The following is a 20,386-nucleotide window of genomic DNA, read 5'->3' as shown; positions in this document are numbered from 1 at the left end:
CCAGTGTTATTAAATGAGTATGGAGAGTGGGTGACGGGTTACCTAACATGGCGGAAATTTGCTCATATTTTTTAACAGCCAGATATTGAAAGGTTGATTTCCAGGTTGAATTCAGCAGCAATAAGGCAATCGGACACGAGGGAAGCGGTTTAATCCCTCGTGGGGGGGTACTTAACATCTGAGCGAGCCAAATGCAGCTTCATGTCCTCACGGTGATGCAAGCCCTCCATCACTGCAGAGCATCACAGAGGGGTTTTTCTTTTCTTTTCGGCGCTCTTTGCAGCTGCATTGAAATGTATTCACATGAATCGCGCCGATTGCATCAATGGTAAACAGCGCTGGTTGGAAGTCACGTGCGGCTCTCTCACGACAGCGAAACGTCAGTTCGAGCGCTGATTGGCTGAACCTTGCAGCTACGGCGTGACCTGTTCTCTGATTGGCCTTTGATCCCTGTCAGTCACTATTGTCGCCGCCCTCTGATAATGCAGCATGGGCGAAAATACCAGAGACGAGAGCTACAGCTGAGGAAGCAGACCCCGGTACTGTCAACGATTTTGGAAGATTGAACGAAAGGTAAGCGAATAAACGCCATTTTAATTTACGTAACAACCGTTAGCATGTATTTCCAGGGCGGTGTTGTGGAGTAAACAGGCAGGACGTAGCGGTTTAGGGGATGTTAGCCACCTGGACGCTCCGATGCTAACCCACATTGCAGCAGTGAGGGAGGCTGGAGCCTCTCGCCACGTTAAGTTAGCTCGCTGGCTAATTTGCTGCTGTTGGCGTGAAAAGACAGACAATGATACGACAGACAGAAGAAAAACACACACAGTTTATTATGAAGAACCGAGGTATATACCAAAGCAATGGCGGCGTTTTGTGTCCATCTAGATCCCGTCCCAGTCGACATTAACGTTAGCTGTGGTTGGTGTTAGCAACTTAGCATTTTAAGCCATGATGACTGGCCCTGTGAGTTGACTCCGACTGGTGCACAGAAGCTGAGCTGGAGTTGTTCGAGATAATTACCAACCAGGAATACTTATAATTTGTTAAATCAGATGGCTAACTAGTCGTCTAATCAATCAATAACGATGGAGAGATTTTAGAAGTGACAGCAATGGCTGTGCTGCCTTCAGGTGCTCCTCAGAAAGTAAACCGTTTGCGTTTTACTCAACTTTGACGTTAGAGGTGCTGCTTTTAATAATGTTTTTTATACTAATAATGCACACGTAACATCTGCTTTTTTGTTGTTATATTTGTAATTTGAATATTAAGTGGTCCAGCAGCATTATATGTGCCAGCAATATATATACGTTTATAGTCGACCAAAGATACATTATGTAGTTATACATTAATCATAATTCATGATTCATATTGTTGACACTTGTTAATAAAGTTGTGATAACAATACTGCATATTGTACCATTTACATCAGTAATAGGCCTGCAACAGGCATTATTTACATTACTGACACACTCTTTATTGTTTTGTGAATTAATTGGTTGATTGGTTTTTCTGTAAAATAGTAGAAGATGGAAAAGAATGGCATTTCCCAGAGTCATAGCCAAGCAGTCCAAGACCAAAGTATGTAGTCTCTTGATGAGTTGCTGCTCAGAATGCATAAAATATAGTCTTACAAATTATTTCTGTTGCCTGACCTCAAGTGGTCAAGTCCTGCCGACAGTCCTCTGAATACTTCTGATTAGTGTCCCTATTATGTAGTCCCTAGGTTTGGACTCAAATGCACCATTCTAGCAGACTCCTCAGATAACCCTGTCTGTTTTCACACGGACTTGATGGAATTTTGGGGGCAAATAACACCAAATAATTTAATAGAAAAATATGCTGTTGTTCACACTAAATGCATTTTTGCAGTCTGATAACAGCTCCATAAGAAATTGGCTAAAATTAACATTTTGCTAAACTTGAGCCTCTTTGATACAGGCTATGTGATATCCACATGTGCTATTGTTAAGATGTGGTAATAGACTTAGAGGAAACCTAAGAAAGTAGCTTTTTCTGCCATTGACAAATCAACTGATGTATCCAAGTATGTCAATGTGAGTATTATTTTCAAAGTATGAGTTTGTATAACCAAAGTAACTCATTAGAGAACATACAAATGAGATTCATATAGAAAGAGGTCAGTTTTAATCAGACAGCCATTACTTGAAGCAATTTGTATTTAAACAAAATGTGATTTTACGCCATCATTGTATTGATGCATTGATAAATGGATGCTTGAGGTAAGCCAGACACAAAGTAACAACCGCAGTGGTCAGTGTCCCAGTGTACAATGTTAAAAACTGTAGCCTACATGATGATTTTTCATAGATGGCTATCAGAGTGACTTTTTTTAATGTAATTGCACAAAATATGATCTCCTAACAGACAAGGAACTTCATATGAACTTGAAATATATTTACTTTGATAACACTATTGTTGTTGAATGCAGGTACCATATATTAGCAGATGTAGCTGCTAAAACGCCACAAACATTGGAAAGTTGCTGTGCGCTGTGCATTAACGACATTACTAATTGTTGTGACAGGAGAGCATGATCAAACACCTTGTTCAGGTCAGTGTATTAACATTGCATCACTGCAGTTATCCTCATCCCTCTGGGCTGTGTCGTTCTTAGTTGTATCAGTATCAGCGGCACGTGAAGGTCAGCTCGCCCTTGTGCATACAATGCATGTTGAGCCCTCCTTCGCTCCTCCTGACGTCACTGCCCACTCTGATGAACACGAGCCTCATCACCGCACTCTCCATAACTGTGGTGGTTTTACATAGTACCGTAACATCTCCATGATGTGATGCTTTCACTTTTACAGGGGTTTGATTGTGTTCAGGCTCACTTCTGCTCCATCCTGAGCAAAATGAGAGGAATTAGAGACTGAACGAGGCAGTTTACACGCTCCTCAGTTAGCGTTGAACACATTTTGCCTGCCTGCTGCCTTTTGTAGAAAATCACACGTCAGAAGTCATTCACTGAGCTGACTCTGGCAGACGGTTGTTGTGGAAATGTGCACACACTGTTATCTACACTGAAATGGTCCTTTTAGTGCACTCAGCTACACTGAATTTAAAGGGACAGCAGACAGCTAATGCAAATGTTGTATTTTCTTTCAAGTCACATTCGTTATCTTATCTCTCATGTCACTGATAGTCCAGATGACCACATGTGAGGAGCTTTACTGAGGAAACATGCCAGTTGCTGGGTGATAACAATAAAAACATTGATGCAGGCTAAACAAATTATAAGTGTCTGACCTGGCAGCTGCTTACACCTTATGTGATTTAAATGCTCTTCTGTCTCATACACTCCCCCCCACCCCACCCTATGTGACCAACGTCTCATGTCTTGCATAACTGTGGGGACAGCTGCCAAGACCCAGCTGGCTCCTCAGATGCACTCAGTGCTCGCATCCCTTGTGGAGCCATGTCAGGATGTATGTCCTGGAGAGGTACCTGCTGGAGGACAAGATATAATGTGTAACTTTTAGGCATTATAATGTCTAAAAACAACCAGACCTTTGTCATATGTTTGGTTCAGTTGTTTTCTTACAATGTGTAAAATGTTTCCAACAATTTCAAACCGCAGAAACCAATTATTTTGTACAAGTTAAAGGTGCATTTTAATTAGTCGTCTGTCACAATGACATCCCCGAGAGAGTCACAGAGCAAATGGGATAAAACGTAACATTACATTTTTAAAACATTACCTAGTCGGTGAACATGCTTGCCTGAGTGACACAGATATAATTTAATCAGCAATGTTGGTTGTTAAACAGTGAAGACAACAACTTCCATGATCCAATACAGCTTCACAATCAAGGTCATCCAATTATGTCTCTGTTTTTACTGTTTTGGCTGAGAGCCCCCTAGTGGCAGAAGGCACACCCTGAGAGATAGAATTCAATAAATATTTGATAAACTGTTACGTTTGTTTCTTGATCACGTCAGAAGGCAACAATAATTTACCTCACTGTTATATGCCAGGTGATCTCTTCCTCTGCTGGACAGTGTGTGAGCTCCCAGACCTCGATTTCTCCTGAAGTTGTGGACATTTTAGCCCTTCTTTTAGTTCACTGCAAATTGCTGCTAGTTTCTTTAAAAATCTCCGAACTGTGGGTCGAACACATAACATGTCCTCGAAGCATCACATCGCTAATTTCAATTCTATCGTATTCTTCTATTACCTCTACTGCCATCTGAGAGGCAGAAATACCCTGAATATCGGCACAGCTCTCTCACCTTGGAGCAGGCTGCATAAAAGGGTTTTCTGCCATTGTTTTATATGCCAGCAAACTGACCATTTAATCAAAACAGACAGGAAAGTTACTGTTAGGTTCTTTTGAGGAGGGTCTCGACCTAATAAGATGATTTCATTGATGATGATCATCAATGTCATCTCTTAAAACAAATGGAGAAAATTAACATTGTTTTTTTTTTATATATTTCTTTGAAGAAAGTGTCTGAGAAACTTCTGACACTGACTCTAAATCTGACTTTCCTTGCAGTGATGTACCAACAATGCCGATAGTTGATAAACTCAAGGAGGCATTAAAACCTGGTCGAAAGGAGACGGGCGATGAGGGCGACCTCAACAAACTGCTGGCCTCTTCTGCCAAGAAAGTCCTTTTGCAGAAGATAGAGTTTGAACCTGCCAGCAAGGGTTTCTCTTATCAGCTGGACAGCCTGAAGAACAAGTATGTGATCCTCAATCCCAGGAATGAGGGCGCTACGAGCCAGAAGGCCACAGAGCCTGCCCAAATAAAGAGGCAAGGTAAGCTCTCGGATGGTTTTAAATGTTTCCATATTTGCTTTACCAGGCCTGAAAGCTCAGTTTCTAAGTCCTGTGTAATACTTTTTTGATAATCAAACCCCCTCTTTCAGTCTCAGAGAACGTGGTTGGGGGCCAGAGCGATGGGATCCCCGCCCCGCAAAAGATGCTCTTTCCAGGAAACAAGCTTACCCTTAAATGGGAGCGCGTGTACAGGGTGGGAGCCGGCCTCCACAACCTCGGGAACACCTGCTTCCTCAACTCCACAGTGCAGTGTCTCACCTACACTCCGCCACTTGCCAACTACTTACTCTCAAAGGAGCACAGCCGTGCCTGTGAGTATTTGAATCAAGCTCTTAAAATGCAGCCAGACTCGGGACACGTACGCTCTCATTCACCTATATTTTCCTGAACACACCTGCAAAGTTCCCATATTGTAAAAAATGAGATTTCCTGTCTTTTTTTAATCTTATAAAAATACAGGAAATGGATATTGTGAAGGTGTTAAAACATCCAATCGGGAAAAATGCACATGTATTAAGAAACTGTGCTTTCAAATGAACCGTCAGGAATTTCCTGAAGGTGTGATGTCACAACTTTTGTCACCCTCAGCCATGGTTGCAGAAACACTAGCAGAGCTGATGCAGAAGCATGGTGGGCGGTGCCTGCTCAGGCCTGCGGGAACCGACCAATCAGAGCAGACTGGCTGAGGGCGGCCTTAAAAAAAGGCACCAGAGGGTTAATAGAGGCGCTTCAGCAATGGACAGTATGAGAAAAATGTTATTTGAAAAGCATGTAAACATTGTAACCCTGCACATAAGCATTATATGGAACATTTAAGTTATGGAAATGACACCATGAGCTACTGTGACCGTATATTCAGACACATGCGGCTGAATGTCACTCTGGAATTCAAGCCAAAGCAGCTGAAGAAGAAAAACAAAAACAGCTGCTTCAGCTGGCCAGTTAACTCACAATCCCTTCATTCAGGCTTTGAAACAAGACTCACTGACTTCAAAGCTTCAGTGCTATATGTGAAATTCTTGAAATAATAGGCATCAACAATCAAACAACAAACAAACTCACTTTCTACTGTAGTTGCATAGTCATGAATACATGTTTATTGTATCAAGTCTTTTTATTTTGTGTCTTTATATGTGTGAAAGGCTTTGAGATGCAATTATTGTGCTTTTAATAGGCAATTTGCTCACGTGTGTGTTGTGCGTTTAGATTGATCTGATTTTTCATCCAAATTTGAAGTCTCAAGCATCAATTTGTTTTCTGCCATAACTAGACATTGTTCACCAGGGTTTGCAGTGTGAATTGCTTTTGCAGTTTATATTATGCTTCAGTAATTAAAAATGAAGCCGTACATGGGGGAGAAAAGCAAAGTAAGCTGCTGAGCACCTTTCAGTCATCACCACTGTCCTTCATATTCAAGGAAAAAAAAATCTAAATGATTAATTCTCACCTTTTTAAATGCAAACACACTTCAAAATTGTGTTTAAAATGTAACTTTGCATTTTTTGTGAATACCACCTGCCTATAATAAGCCCATAATCACACATGTATCATTTTTTCTAATAACTATTCTTTGTTTTTTGCTGTCTGTGTTTCAGGTCACCAGTCAGGCTTCTGTATGATCTGTGTAATGCAGAACCACATCATCCAAGCTTTTGCCAACACGGGCAACGCCATCAAGCCTGTCTCCTTCATCAGAGACCTGAAAAGTAAGACCACCAGCTTCTTTCAGCACTGACAGACTGTGTCAGAGCAGTTTTTCCTTGCTACTTTTCAGTGTAGGTTGTGTCAGGAAGCACAGACACCTGCTTTTTTTTGTGTTGTTGTTGAATTACTGCCAGAAGCACGATGATGCAACACTAGCCACGGTGTCCCATGTGACAGCAGCCAGTAACTGCAGTCCAAAAGTGGAGCGGTGTGGCTGCAGGCTGTGAATGAACACCATGTAGAGAGTGGAGAAGAGGTGTGAGTTGCACCTTGACATGGTGAAGCACTGTGCTTGAGTCACACAGGAGGAGCCCTCCCTCTGTCCCAGTCCCCTCCCTACCTGCCTGCTTCGTCCTTATGTGCTGCTGCAATCATGTCTCCACCTCCTGCGCCTCTTTTTTTTTCCATTCCCCCCTCCACCCCTCCTCCTTCCCCGATGCCCTCTCTGTCTCCTTGTAACTGCAGGCTGAGAGGAGCAGCTTTAGCACAAAAAATGTTCCGTCCACCGTTTTTGCTTCTTTTCAGCCCGGACACAGAGATGTACTGGATGTGTTTTTTATACAGGCCGTAGCTTCCACTGAGGACGCCAAGGTCATTTTTCTGGGTCTTGACTTTTCAATACATGTATTTCCTTAAACGTTGAATTAAAGTGACAAAGTTGTACGTCATGTTTTGAAGAAAGGTGGGTATCACCTCGCCAGCAAACCTAGACCAGCTCTCGTTACATTATGTAACATATATGTAACAAGTTCACACGTACAGTACGGTCCTGTCAGTCACTCTGTGGGCAAGGGACCTCTATTCCTTGTGACTAGGAGCCCAAAGATTATTAACTGAAAATGAGTTTATACGTGACATGCCCAAAAAACATTAACAGTGGGAAATACATGATGACAAATGTTGCACTGCACGGCAGAATAAACAGTTTAATTAGCTCACCTAGCTGCAGTCATGCTGTGTGTTATCAGCTGCTTCTAAATTGGCCCGTGCCAGACTTTGCACGAGGTTCAGTGTGATGAAGGAGTTGCATCAAGGCAATAACTATGTTTGTTTATGATTGAGACAGAAGTCATTCACCTCTGTGTCACTGTGCTGCTAAAGACTATGTAAGGACAAAATATTTTAGTTTGTTTTGCTCCTTGATGCTGCGCTTTACTGCATCGGTATCTTTGCAAACAGGAAATGGTGCACAGATTTTGGTTCAGTTATGATTACCAGAATGTTTCACTGATACCTCATTTCGTATACTTTGATAATATTTGGAGTTGATTTATTCATTTCAGTTTGTCGAGCACTGTAAACATCAGCACTTCCTAACCTTATTTTGTATACAATTGAGGCTGTTGCAATATCTTGTTGAGTGTGCTGTGATTTAAATGAAGAAAAACATTTATTTTCACCTTTTATTCCTGTTTACAACCATTTACATAATGTGTAATGGAATTAAACAAAATGTTTTCTTGAGTTGGAATTACATTAACAGTATTGTATTACTTATTTTAAAGGGCATTTTGTGGATTAGTATATATTCAAGGGCTTTGTATCTTTTCAATTATTCAATAATGATAATAACAATGTAACCATATGACCTTGTATCTCTGAAACATTTGTTTTTGTTTTTGTTGTTTTTTTGCAAAGACAAAAAGTTTAAATCAAACGGTAACTTTCTATCTTCCACTTTTCCAATTTAAACAGCTTTTTCTTCCCTCAGCGACTGCTGAATTTGACATTGATTAGTGATACCTTCGGTCTATTTTCAGTCCCCTGCCTGATTAACCCACACCCAAGGGTTTAAAGCAGTAGGTTCCAGCACATTAGATACACAGTTAGGATGATTTTAATGCAACAAGAACCTGAACTGAAAAAGATGTATTTCAACATTGGCTGAATTTTTGACTCCTCATATTTTGAATTCTTATCCAGTTTTCCTCTACATGTTAATACAGACAATGTTTCCCGAGTAATGAACCAAGCTTTACCCTCAAAATGCAGTAAAATTCGTACATATATGTACCAGAGTCTTTGAACAAATTAAGTAGGGTTCATGCTCCTGATGACCTGAGTATTTGTCAAATCCTGGCTACAGCCCTGGTCTTATGGTTTCCCTTGACATTAACTCCCCCACGCAGATAGAAACATGCCTCCACAGCCAGAATGAACAATAAAATTTCAACATCTATGCCTCTTTCTCAGCCTGCCCGCCCACCCTCCCAAAAAAAGGCAAATACTCGCAGTGTCGTCACACTAAAATTGAAAAAGCTTCCTCCAACTGATCCTGAAACCGTCTCAGGATCTCACAGCCGTGGTCTCGCAAAGGAAATAAAAAGATAAAAGTTCATATCTTCAAGATATGAAGTTGCCTCCCTCATCCCGAGAGGTGCCCTGAACAGGTCATTAGAGCGATGGTGTCTCGTTCCTTTTTCCCACTCAGGGGTGACTCACTGTCCTATGCTGGGAATGTGGTGATGACCACATCATAATTCTACCAGCTCGTACTTTCCTCCGTTCCATTAGGAAATAACAGTAGAGACAAATGGTTTCAGAGCAACTTTATCTCTAATGTGAGACTTTCAGATGAGACAGTTGGCTGGAGTCAGTAAGTGACTGTAAGCTTTTTATTAGGTCGCAGTTGAATGTATATCTGAGATGCTAACCTCAGAAGGGAAGCTAAGTGCCCATGAAAGTGTACTCTTTAACCTTAGAATAGACCTAAATCTACACCGAGTACTGCTTTTATAATGTGTGCATGTGCCTATTCCTATTCATAAACATCTCATTTAGTTAAAATGACGGTATAAGCTGCTACTCTTGAATAATAAGAATGATTTTTGAAACAAATACTGAAAGTAGCCTGTGAGGTTGTGGTCTGTTTTGCATCCTTTAAAAGTCTGACAGGCAAATTTTAAAGAATTGAAGCGCTTTTCTTTTATTGAAGGCTCTTCTCTGGTGTTTTGTAGAAACATATTTTTAGAGAATACAAGCGTTGGCAGAACAAAAGACTGTTATAAATGCTTCCTCAAGCCGTCGCTTTGTTGTCAGTATGTCTGCGGATCATTGTTGACATAATGCGAGTATAAAAAGAATCTGCCTTTTCAGTGTTTTGATATTTTTGAGTGTTTGTTCCTGTGCAGAAAAAAACACTGGTCATTTCAAACCCATTTTCAGTAGGTTGTGAGGCTAAAATAATGATTGTAATAGAAATTGTGATAAAGTGCTCTAATTAGCTCACAGCTAATACACACTTTTGTCTCCTACAGAAATTGCTAGGCATTTTCGCTTTGGGAGCCAAGAAGACGCCCATGAGTTTTTGCGGTACACCATCGATGCCATGCAGAAAGCCTGTCTCAATGGCTACCCGAAGTAAGGCTTTTTATTGTCGTGGGTTAAAGGCATGAATATGTTTCATATAAATGTTGTTTTGACGATCTTTTCCTTCCTTCCTGTCTGTAGGCTCGACAGGCAGACCCAGGCCACAACGCTGGTGCATCAGATCTTTGGAGGTTACCTCAGGTCACGAGGTATTGAATGTTTGTTTTTGTTTTTTTTACTATGCGACGGATGGCAATGTGGGGGGAAAATGCCTCTACAGCTGTGCACTATTGTTATTTTTCCACTTTTGTAACTTTTGGTTGTGTGTTATTGATCCATTATCCATTAGACCAGACTTAGAACATTGTTATATATGTTGCTGCTAAAACTTCTGAAAACAAACTACTATGCGCACCTTTGCTGCTAACAAATGTGTTTTCTGACTCTTGATTCTGTTTAACTCACTGACAGAGCAAAGTGATATTCTCTTCATCTTTACATTTCTAAAAATACATTACATGTTGTGTAAATGGACTGAAAGTTTGTTAATACTGTTGCAACGAAACTAAGATATTCAGAAAGCAGCAAATCTTTCTTCTACTCGAAATCAATAGGATTTCCTCAGCAGACATGAAATGGTGTGAAGTTAGGTTTGTTTATTAGTGTGTATTTTCAAGATGCAGCTGTTTTAGTTTAGGAAACAAATTAAACCTTTGGTGAAAGTGTCAGTTTGGTCCAGTAACGGATGCCACTCAGATCTGTAGTCGAAACATGTGAAGGTGTTTCCCCATAATGTTTGATCTGATTGTCGGAGGCAGTTGTTTGTAGTTACTGATCTGTTTGCAGGAAGTGGGGCAGAGTGTAAAATACTCCACTAACACCACATCAACCCGCTAAATGACTTATTTGTTTTTTAATCTTGTGTTTCAGTGAAATGCTCTATTTGTAAAAGTGTGTCGGACACATACGACCCTTACCTTGACATCGCAGTGGAGATTCGGGTATGTTACACAAGATCTCAATATAACCTTCACTTCTGTGGAAATATGTAATAAGTGTCTAATATTTTGTATTTATGTTTTTGTCTTGCAGCAAGCAGCAAACATTGTGCGAGCACTGGAACTGTTTGTTAAACCAGATGTACTCAGTGGAGAGAATGCCTACATGTGTGCCAAGTGAGTGCAGCTCATCTTGTCCAACAACATCCTACATTTACTTATTTAAGTGAATCTGCCGTTCTCAAATATTCATGCTAAGAGATTACTTATCATGACTTTCTTTTGTCTCCCCCAGGTGCAAAAAGAAAGTGCCAGCCACCAAGCGCTTCACAGTCCATCGAACCTCTAACGTACTGACCCTCTCACTGAAGAGGTTCGCCAACTTCAGCGGAGGAAAAATAACAAAGGTTAACAGAGGAATCTCACACTGTCTGCCGTTTTGCGAGTGCTGTCTCGTTTCTCTGCGAGCTCATGTTTCTTTCGTCTGTATTTCTCAGGATGTTGGTTACCCAGAATTCCTGAACATCCGACCCTACATGTCTCAGAGCTCAGGCGACCCCGTTATGTACGGCCTCTATGCTGTTTTGGTGCACTCTGGCTACAGTTGTCATGCTGGCCATTATTACTGCTATGTCAAGGTAAAATGAGTGAATGAACATCCCTTTTTTTGTTTGTTTTTCTTTTTAGATTTATTTGAAAATCTCAGGATAAACTCTTTGAGATGAGCCGCCTTGTTGTTTCAGAGGATTTCCATTGATACAGATGTTAGCTGCTAAGCTATAAGAAGTTTCTATTAAAAATCTTCTTGTTTCCTCTTAGGCAAGCAACGGACAATGGTACCAAATGAATGATTCAATGGTGCACTCCAGTAACATCAAAGTGGTCTTGAACCAGCAGGCTTATGTGCTTTTCTACCTGAGGTAAGACACTGTGGGGCTGCTGCAAGAGATCAAAAACATGTCTGTTGCTCCCTGGATATATAATAAAATAAACCGGACTCTTTGTTTTCTATATTAAGGATCCCTGAAACCAAGAAGAATGCAGACGGGCAGACCACCAAGCAGGCGATGTTGCATCCTGGGAAGAACAGTGCGTCCTCTGAGCAGATAAAGAGGGCCAACCTGAACGGGCCTCTCTCCTCGCCGCAGGTCACGAAGGTATGAGACCTCGATCACAGCCAGCCTTTGAATTGGACTTTAAGCTCATTTTAAGTGTTAACTTAAAATACTCCTCTTTCCAGAAACTTGAGCCTGCACAGCTGCGTAAGATCCAGTCCATGGATGGTGGTTTAGGCCTGCCCATTTCCAGGAATGGTGTGAGCTCCCTGCCACAGCCCAGACTCTCCAACTGGACGTCGTCCTCCAACGGCCCGCCGAAGCTGCCGGGCGGACCCACGACCATCGAAGAGCCCTTCAAGAAGCTGAAGAAGCCCTCCCCGCAGAGCCAAGCGCAGTCCCGCAGCAGTACCCCGACCCCTTCCAACAACGGGGTCAGCAGGACGGAGGGAGATAAAAAGCAAGGTGGCGAGGGCAGAGGCATGGCAGCGTCTACCTCAATTAAGTCTTTGTCTGACTCTTCCTCTGCCGACACCACTGACTCAAAGGTAATATTTGCACTGACAAGCAGGAATCTTACTTCAAAGGCTGTTACTCTCATCTAATATCATCATTTAGACTGGCCCAAAATAGACCAAAATGTGCTGAACTAGATGTGGCAGTATTGAGACACTCATGGTGATCTAAAAACATACTGTTAGAAAAGTGATCTGCGAAAATGCACACAAGCTATTTAACAAACGACAGTGCTGACAAAAGCTGTCAATATTGCTTGTATTGCGTACTATGAGCATTTCTGTTCCAGCTGTAATCGATTCATCCTTTGGTCTACAACAATTTCCTTTTTTTTTCCTTTGTCCAGGACTCCGTCGGCACCAAAAGTGCGCCAGTAGGAGAGACGCCCTCGACCCCTCGGAAAGGCTCCAACGGCCTGGCGTCTCCAGCCAAGAGCGTGGAGCGCTCTCAGAGCACAGAAGAGCAGAAGACAGCAAAAATCAAACCCCCGGCCCTCAACAACATCACGTCTGAAGCCACCAGCACCATGTCACCTCCACCTGCCAAGAAACTGGCCTTGTCAGCCAAGAAGGTGAACACTCCCATCCACAGCAGCAGCACCACTTCCTGTCTCAGTGAAAGCTCATGATACCTTCGGTTTGGTTTCATTAAGTAGTTTTATTAAGGCAAGAAAAACTCTCCTTTTCTGGTTTATTTCCTGCTGTATGTAATGTGTTTTTTATCTCCAGTGTGCCTGTCTAATCAACCACATGGTAGCTCTTGTTTAGAGTTTGTCTTCTTTTCCTTTAGTTTGTCCTTTTTTTCTAACCATTTCTAATTCTTCTCTGCCATACCCTCTCCTCTTTGTTTTCCTCCCTCCATCTTTTCCTGCCATCCCTTTTTTAATCTTCCTTATTTTTGTCACATTCATGGCTATTTTCTTTAGACCACCAAGTTTTTATTTATGTCGATAACTGCAGGCTCGCAACCGGAGTCCGAGCAGCATTGATGCTCTGCCCCCTTTGCAACGCCAGCTGTCCAGAGACCCCACGCATCACAATCAACTTAACCCCCTCACCTTCGCCTCACCTACTCACACCCACAGGTAGGAACTCTGCACCTCACACCACACACGACGTAGCGCTCAGAATAAAGATGAGCCGAGTTAATCCAGGTGTTGTCTCTTGTTTTCCTTCCCAGAGCTGGTCCATTCCATTCACCTAAAGTCCAGTCATCGCAGCCTTTTGCTCACTCAAGTGGATCCTTCAAACAACAGTCCCTTCTCTCCACACTGCAGAAACCAAACGCCAGCCTTTCTCTTAAAACCAACGGGCTGCACAGTACCGGCCCAAAGAACCCCAAGTCTTCCAACAACCTCAGCTCCTCGGCCCAAGAACCAGACCTCAACAGCCCTCTAAAGGCCAATCAAAAGAAGAAGAAGAAGAAGAAGAGACGGCATTCTGAGGTGGAGGTCGACACAGAGCCAGTTGCGTCCCCAGCTACAGCGACCCCGGCCAACCTCGTGGAATTGGCAAGCGAGAAGAAGCGGAAAAAGAAGAAGAAGAAGCGAAAGAGGGACAACGAGGATGTCGAGAAAGTCAAGGAGAGGGAGTGCGTCCCGTCTCATCTGGACAACCAAGATGAGGATTGGTGTCAGGGTGGTATGTGGAGTCTAACGTCTAATCCAGATACAGAACCGTCTCAGCAAGAGCCTCTGTTAACGTCCACGACGTCAACGCAGTGCGAGTCCAGTCAGAAAGAACAGGAAATGGACTCTGAGAAGTTGAAGAAAAAGAAAAAAAAGAAAAAGAAGATGCAGCTGGCAGAGGCTCTGGAGGACACGACGTCGGCGCGCTCTGCATCTGAAATGTGGGTGGAAGTTTATAATTCTAATTGTTTTGCCAATATTGTTCTTGTCTGTTGAAAAAGTGCACATAATGTTGTTTCCATAACAACCAGTTGGCCCTATCATTGAACTGTGCTCAGACACTTCTAGAAACTCTTGTCCCAGTTTTATTTATTCCTGTTCAGGGGTATAAATCACAATATCTTTTCAACATGATACAAAGATACATATATATTTGCTGATGTCATGAAGTCGATTCAATTCAATTCAGGGCATATGAGACAAGAATCATATGACTATTTAAAGCAACATCATGTAGAAATTAGCATTTTGTGCGATTTGTCAACCCCCAAACAAAACTCATCACATTATAACAATGTTTTGTGTTGAAAACCTGTATGTTAAAGTGAACATTTACAATCCTAAATCATTTTAACCAGTGAAATGCAGTTAAGTTTATTTAAATTAACTCGACTCACACAGATAAAACTTGGCATTTACAACAAGAATTTTTAACTAGAGTCTAAAATTTGGCTAAACAATAACTTTCAAGCAGACGACTGTTTTTAGCCCGGTACATTTATAAGCTCAAGCCTATGGCATTTGACAATGCATAAATTAGACTACTGGCTCGAAGAGGTGGCCACAGTTTAGCAAATGCTAAGCTTATATACATTATAACTTATATGTACAACTGCTCATATGCAAAGGATGTGCGCCATGGTGCGTTCAAGTGCACCTCATAAACAGTGTAAATGACGTCTGATTGTCAGGGCATATAAGTCTAACAACGGCACAGCCGCCTTAGCTGAATTTGAAAATGAGCGGATTTGTTCATACTCATCATTAGTCATACTCATCATACTCAATCACTGCATCTCCCAACGAAAACATTGATATTGAATTTCAGCCTGCATGCATGTTTTTAGCCAAACATAATAGAAACAGATCAGCTGATGTTGCCATATGGAAAGCAACGAGTTAGTTGACAACTGTTTGCTCCAAAATCCGAAATGTTTTCACCCTGATTATTAAACTGAGATAGGGAGGGCATATCTTAAAGATGATGATATGCATCGATGTTTTCACTTTGCACTTATTGGATCGTCGAAGTGATGCGCTGATCTCGATCAAGGGACCTTTACACCCCTGTTGGTGTGCATTTGTTGTTGTTTTTTTAGTTAAGTTAGTGAGCTTTTTACAAAGCAAATAACATCATACATCTTTTTCTGAAAAGATTTAATCTGCTGTTTGAAGGTCAACTGCAGGTGAAGCCGCTGCTGTTGCCTTTGCTTTCATTGCCCAATACAGATGTTCCCACTCAGTTTGCAGTATACACAACATTAACCTCACTGAACTTATTTTTTCTCCAACAGCACCTCTGAGACAAAGGCCACAGTCGTTCAGAACGATGCGGGACATTCGATACTGTTGAAAAAGAAACTAAAGAGAAAGAAGAAGAGGCTAAAAGAAGAGGTGAGACTGTGGGAGGAGAGCAGGCGATGCTCGGACGGGCAGAATGAAGAGCCTGAAGCAGCGGAGCCCCCTTCCAAGATGACCGCCACAGAGAACGGCAAAATAAGTAAAGAAGTTGCAGGTATGTGAGACTTGACTTGCATGCGTATTCATACTATGAAATCTGCAGTGTGAAATGAATGTGTGATCCTGTTTCCATGCCAACACATACCTAACAATACTGCTCAGCACTGATCAGAGGCATTTGATGAAAATGGCTGCATCACTACAGCCTCTCAGCCTTTCATTTAAATAACAAGCCATTTCACAGTTTCACTAAGAGCACATGAGTCATTACGCTTTGAGAATGCCAGATTGAATCCCCGTTTTATCTCGAATGTAGCCGCAGTGGTCGTGTGGGACAGCCAAGTGAAGGACGGCTACAAACGCAGCCAGGCGCCAGCCGCTGATGGTGGTGCGTCGGGTGACACCCCAGCTCGTGCTGCCGCTGCCGGCTGGGATGGGAAGAAGACAAGCGGGGTGGTAGAGGAGCTGCTCAGGAATGCCACAGATAAGGCCTACGGAGCCAAAGGTGAGAGTGCCTTTCAAACACGTATGAGTTCTTGAAATACTTTGATTTGTTCAGCTGAGCAGAAGAATAAGTTGTATGCGTTTTTATAGGTTATTTGTTTGTCTTTTCTAGTCCTCAGTTGGGATGGAGAGGTCTCCGCCATTAGTAGAGATGCCGCTGAAGATGCACGCCACGCCAGGTGTGACACTGTGATCGACGAGTGGGATGAAGACTTTGACAGGGGAAAGGTGAGATGAGGAAATGATAAGAATGTCCCCTATACCCTCACAGCCACGCATTTTTCATGCAGAGTTTGACTAGTGAAAGAAACAACTGAAAACCGATAAGGCGTTTATTCTAGTTAAGATTTATGTTCTGGAAATGAATGATTTCTGATATCTGTATATGACATCGTTTAGTTCACCCGTAATGTCCTGCCATCACAGTTTTCCTTTAGTGGTGCTAATCTCAAGGCCCTCTGTCACACTACCACTCTCCTACATCTTATCCATGTGTTTTTTTTAATCATGTGACCGAACAGGTGAAGAAAATAAAAAACTTTAAAAGAGAGAAGTGTAGGGGCGGCAGCAGCATCTTCCAGAAGATCCAGGACAGGCGGAACAAGTGGTCTGTGACACCAGGAGGGAAGAGATTTCTTGGAATCCGTCGCTGAGAGTCCAAATTGCTGTTGAGGTCATGTTGACTGGATATCGAGACAATACTGTATACCAAACTCTTCTGTACCTTCTCTCACTTCTTTTTTTGTTTTTGTTTTTATCTTTCTTTCGTTACGTTAAAGACCCAAATTCCTCAATTAGACACGAGCCCGCCCTCATCAAACTCAATTTTAAAGGAATGTTAATTGTTGTCGTCAGGCTGCAGTAACATTAAACACTGGCCAGTAAAATTTTGCTCCCTCATAATCCCCCTTTTTTAACACCACAGTAGTATGCACGCAGTATTTAAGAGAAACCATGTCGGATAAAGTACTGTATGTTGGCATCCTCTGAACAATCAGGCTGCAATGAATTTAATATAGTCTGCCATATTTGGGAGGGGTACGGCTAAGAATGAGAAAGTACGCCTGCAGCCATGCTTTGGCTGAAAACTGTACACAATCTCAGATCATACTTGTGCAGACACAAGGGCTCAGCAAGTTGGACGTTAAGGAAAAAAAAGTGACCTTTTTCTACCCTTCTCTTGAAATTATTTTATACCAAATTATAAAGATCTAATATTGTTTAATCACTAAAACATATATTATTTTTAAGATTTTCTGTTTCATTTTCTTATTTTATGCCTTTATCCGCCGTCATTTTATTTTTTTGCTGTGGTGTCTGTGCCATGTGGCTTCTTTTTAAGGACCAAATTTTGCCTGCATATTGTTGGTAAAATGAAGGTTTAAAATTGCCACTTTTTTTTTTTTTTTTAAAGATATGCATGTCTGAACTGGTTCAAAATCATACTAAGGATTTTGTTTTTATTTCTGCTCTCCTCCCTCTATTTGTTTCTTTATGAATTTGGTTCATTTCAGATTCAGTGTTTTTACTGATTTGTGTATGAACAGTTTAACAGTTTGTGGAAGCATTGACAAACGACACATCAGAGGCTGTAAGTTTCATCATATCTGTAATGTTTCACTGTTTCCTGACAGTTCGTAATGCAGTGTGCATAGTAGACGTTGGGGTTGTTGGAGGAACTCGAACGGGAGCAGTTGTTTTATCTACTGTGCAGCTATTTAACCATGCAGCTCATCTCATCAGTCCAGCGTCAGAAGCTCTCTGTCTGGAGACTCGACCTTTCCATTCTCTGCCACAAACTGTTCTTTACCAATGTACTGAAATAAAAGGGTTACATTTTATACTTCAGGCACTGTGTTAGAATGGGACTGCCACATGCTAATAATTTCTTTTTCCTCCCCCTGTATCTTATATCTCTATGCAATTTTTCTGACTGTCATGCTGGTCACCTAGAAACTGGGCTAAGACTCAGGAACCCAGAACATCCTGCATCCCATCCTCGTCTCTGATCAGAAGCCCCTGTTTCATATCAGAGTAGTCATCTCCACGGACCACCATTTTGCATCCTGTACATCCTGTAGAAACTGTTTTATACAAAGTATTTCAGGTGTGGAAACCATGGGATCATCTTGCACTGAGCCGGGCACAGATGCATAGAGAAACTAACGTTATAAACAAAAATGCTTTGCCAATGTAGAAGACTGTACAGTCCATCTTGTGCTACCTGTTTCCCTCCGACGCTGTAAAGATTTGCCCATGCATTTCTTTTCATTCTAGAGATGTTGCCTTGAATTGGCTATAAAAAGTATAGGATTTAATGTTATAAATATATAATTTAAAGAAGAAAAGACACAGAATCTTTAATGTGCTACTAATACTCGGATCAGTCGGTGGATGTTAACTCGAGAATTAATCTGCAAATGTGTTAGTTCATTTGTGTATAAGAGAGAGAGTTGTCTGTTCTCGCGTGAGACCTTCCCTATGTCACTGTAGTGCGTGACGTACGAGAGGGGCTACGGCAGTCTAACCTCCATAGGACGTGTTTGTCAGCTGTGAAATCGACATAGGGTGTGACTCTCAAACTGACACAGGAACATTTACCGGTGTGAATGGACGGTCTACATTTTTGCATTGATGGTTCAATATTTCGCACCACCTTTTCTGACCAGGGAAGAGACCTTTCATAATGAAAGTGGCTCTTACCACACTATAGATAACTATAAAGGTGCAATAAAGTTGTGACTTTTGTGAACCGACTGTGTATTTTTCTGTCTTCTACTGCATAAATCCTGTCTTGATATTAGATATGTAGTTATGAAAACATTTGGAGCACTATAAAAGGAAGGTAATTAGATATTTTACAGCAATGCGGCATCAGCCAAAGTACATTTAGATATCAATAATTCAGTATTTCATAATGTGTTTGTAATTATACAAATATGTTGGCCTAGTTGTGCTGTATCAAGCTTGTTTCACATCTGAACTCTGAAAAACTGATTCACTAAAACTTGCTTCATTGCTTTCAAAATGTTAAGGTGTATAACTTTGTGGTCACGCCCCTTTGTGTGATGTCATAAGTATTTTTTCCTTGAAACCTGAGGCTAAACGCAGAATGACAGCACTGATTAGCTGGAGGTACTGTAACTTTAAAGGTTTCATCCTCATTTTCAGGTTTATTATTTTATTTTGAGTGTCTACTTGAAAATGTTTACGTCCTCTTAAGGTAAAAAAATAACAAAACTGTATTATAATATATTATTCTCATATTTCTCACCCTCTGTGTGAATGATGTCTCTTTAAGGCTCCCCTCCCAAACAGCCAAGTCTTCTCTGATTGGTCAGCTCTCACAGGCCAAAGTAGGCCCCGCCCACAGTGTCTCTGCATTGGCTTTGCTGGTGTTTCTGAATAATGGCTGCGTGCATTTCCCTGTGGGTTGAGTCCGATACTTTTACAGTGTTTACAAAGCATGTAGACCCTCTTTTCTACACTATGAGACCTTTAAAGCTGCTATAATCTATAATATATTTTTACAATAACAATAATTTGTTATAATGATGGATTGAATGTTAAAGGTGTCACTCATTGTGACGCACCCATTATTCAATGAATCTGCAGCTCTTCTCAGCTTTACTGAGCTTTGCAGCATGTTTTAGCTCTTTTTTTTTTTTTTTTCAAATTAGCAATCAGGTCCATTAATGTTACACTTCTGGTTTGCTCTCACAGCTCTCCGCATGGCGTGTTTTTCAGCTACAAAAGCTCCAAAATAAGCCACTCAACGTCAAACATCAGAAACAGTTGGCAACTAGCTAGCTGGTGAATGTCAGAGTTGGTGGAGACCAAAAACAGAGCTAAAAGAGAGTGATACTGGACTAAATTTAATTTGATTTAAATGCACACTAAGTAACACACCACTTTGTTACCATGTAGCTCAGTTAGCCGTGCAGCTAGTCCAACTACTGGGGGACTACAGGCGCTTTTTCAATTTAAAAAAAATAACTTTATTTGTTCCCTGGGGACAGCTTCGGACCGCTGGGCGAGGTGAAAGATTATCCGGCCCAGGGCTAGCTGGTTAGCATGCTACCTCCATTTGACATCTCTGCAACACACTACATACACTGATGTCTTT

General features: G+C 41.5%; 1 protein-coding gene across 1 annotated transcript; it reads left to right on the top strand.

Annotated features, from left to right (window-relative positions):
• The first annotated feature begins 443 nt into the window (after window positions 1–443).
• usp36 (ubiquitin specific peptidase 36) lies at window positions 444–19,012 on the top strand. The gene is made up of 20 exons (XM_030407295.1): window positions 444–573; window positions 4,521–4,786; window positions 4,897–5,118; window positions 6,403–6,513; window positions 9,769–9,871; window positions 9,962–10,029; window positions 10,751–10,821; window positions 10,913–10,995; window positions 11,114–11,225; window positions 11,316–11,456; window positions 11,638–11,738; window positions 11,837–11,975; window positions 12,059–12,421; window positions 12,736–12,960; window positions 13,349–13,473; window positions 13,569–14,237; window positions 15,591–15,811; window positions 16,073–16,261; window positions 16,373–16,488; window positions 16,782–19,012. Exons 2-20 carry the CDS (start codon window positions 4,534–4,536, stop codon window positions 16,911–16,913), a joined length of 3,444 nt encoding a protein of 1,147 aa, XP_030263155.1. The 5' UTR covers window positions 444–573; window positions 4,521–4,533; the 3' UTR covers window positions 16,914–19,012.
• The last annotated feature ends 1,374 nt before the right edge of the window (window positions 19,013–20,386 follow it).

This window comes from Sparus aurata, chromosome 23 (assembly GCF_900880675.1).
Source record: "Sparus aurata chromosome 23, fSpaAur1.1, whole genome shotgun sequence".
Lineage (NCBI taxonomy): Eukaryota > Metazoa > Chordata > Actinopteri > Spariformes > Sparidae > Sparus > Sparus aurata.
Note: the sequence above shows the minus strand (reverse complement) of the source record. Positions and strands in the feature narration are given on the sequence as shown.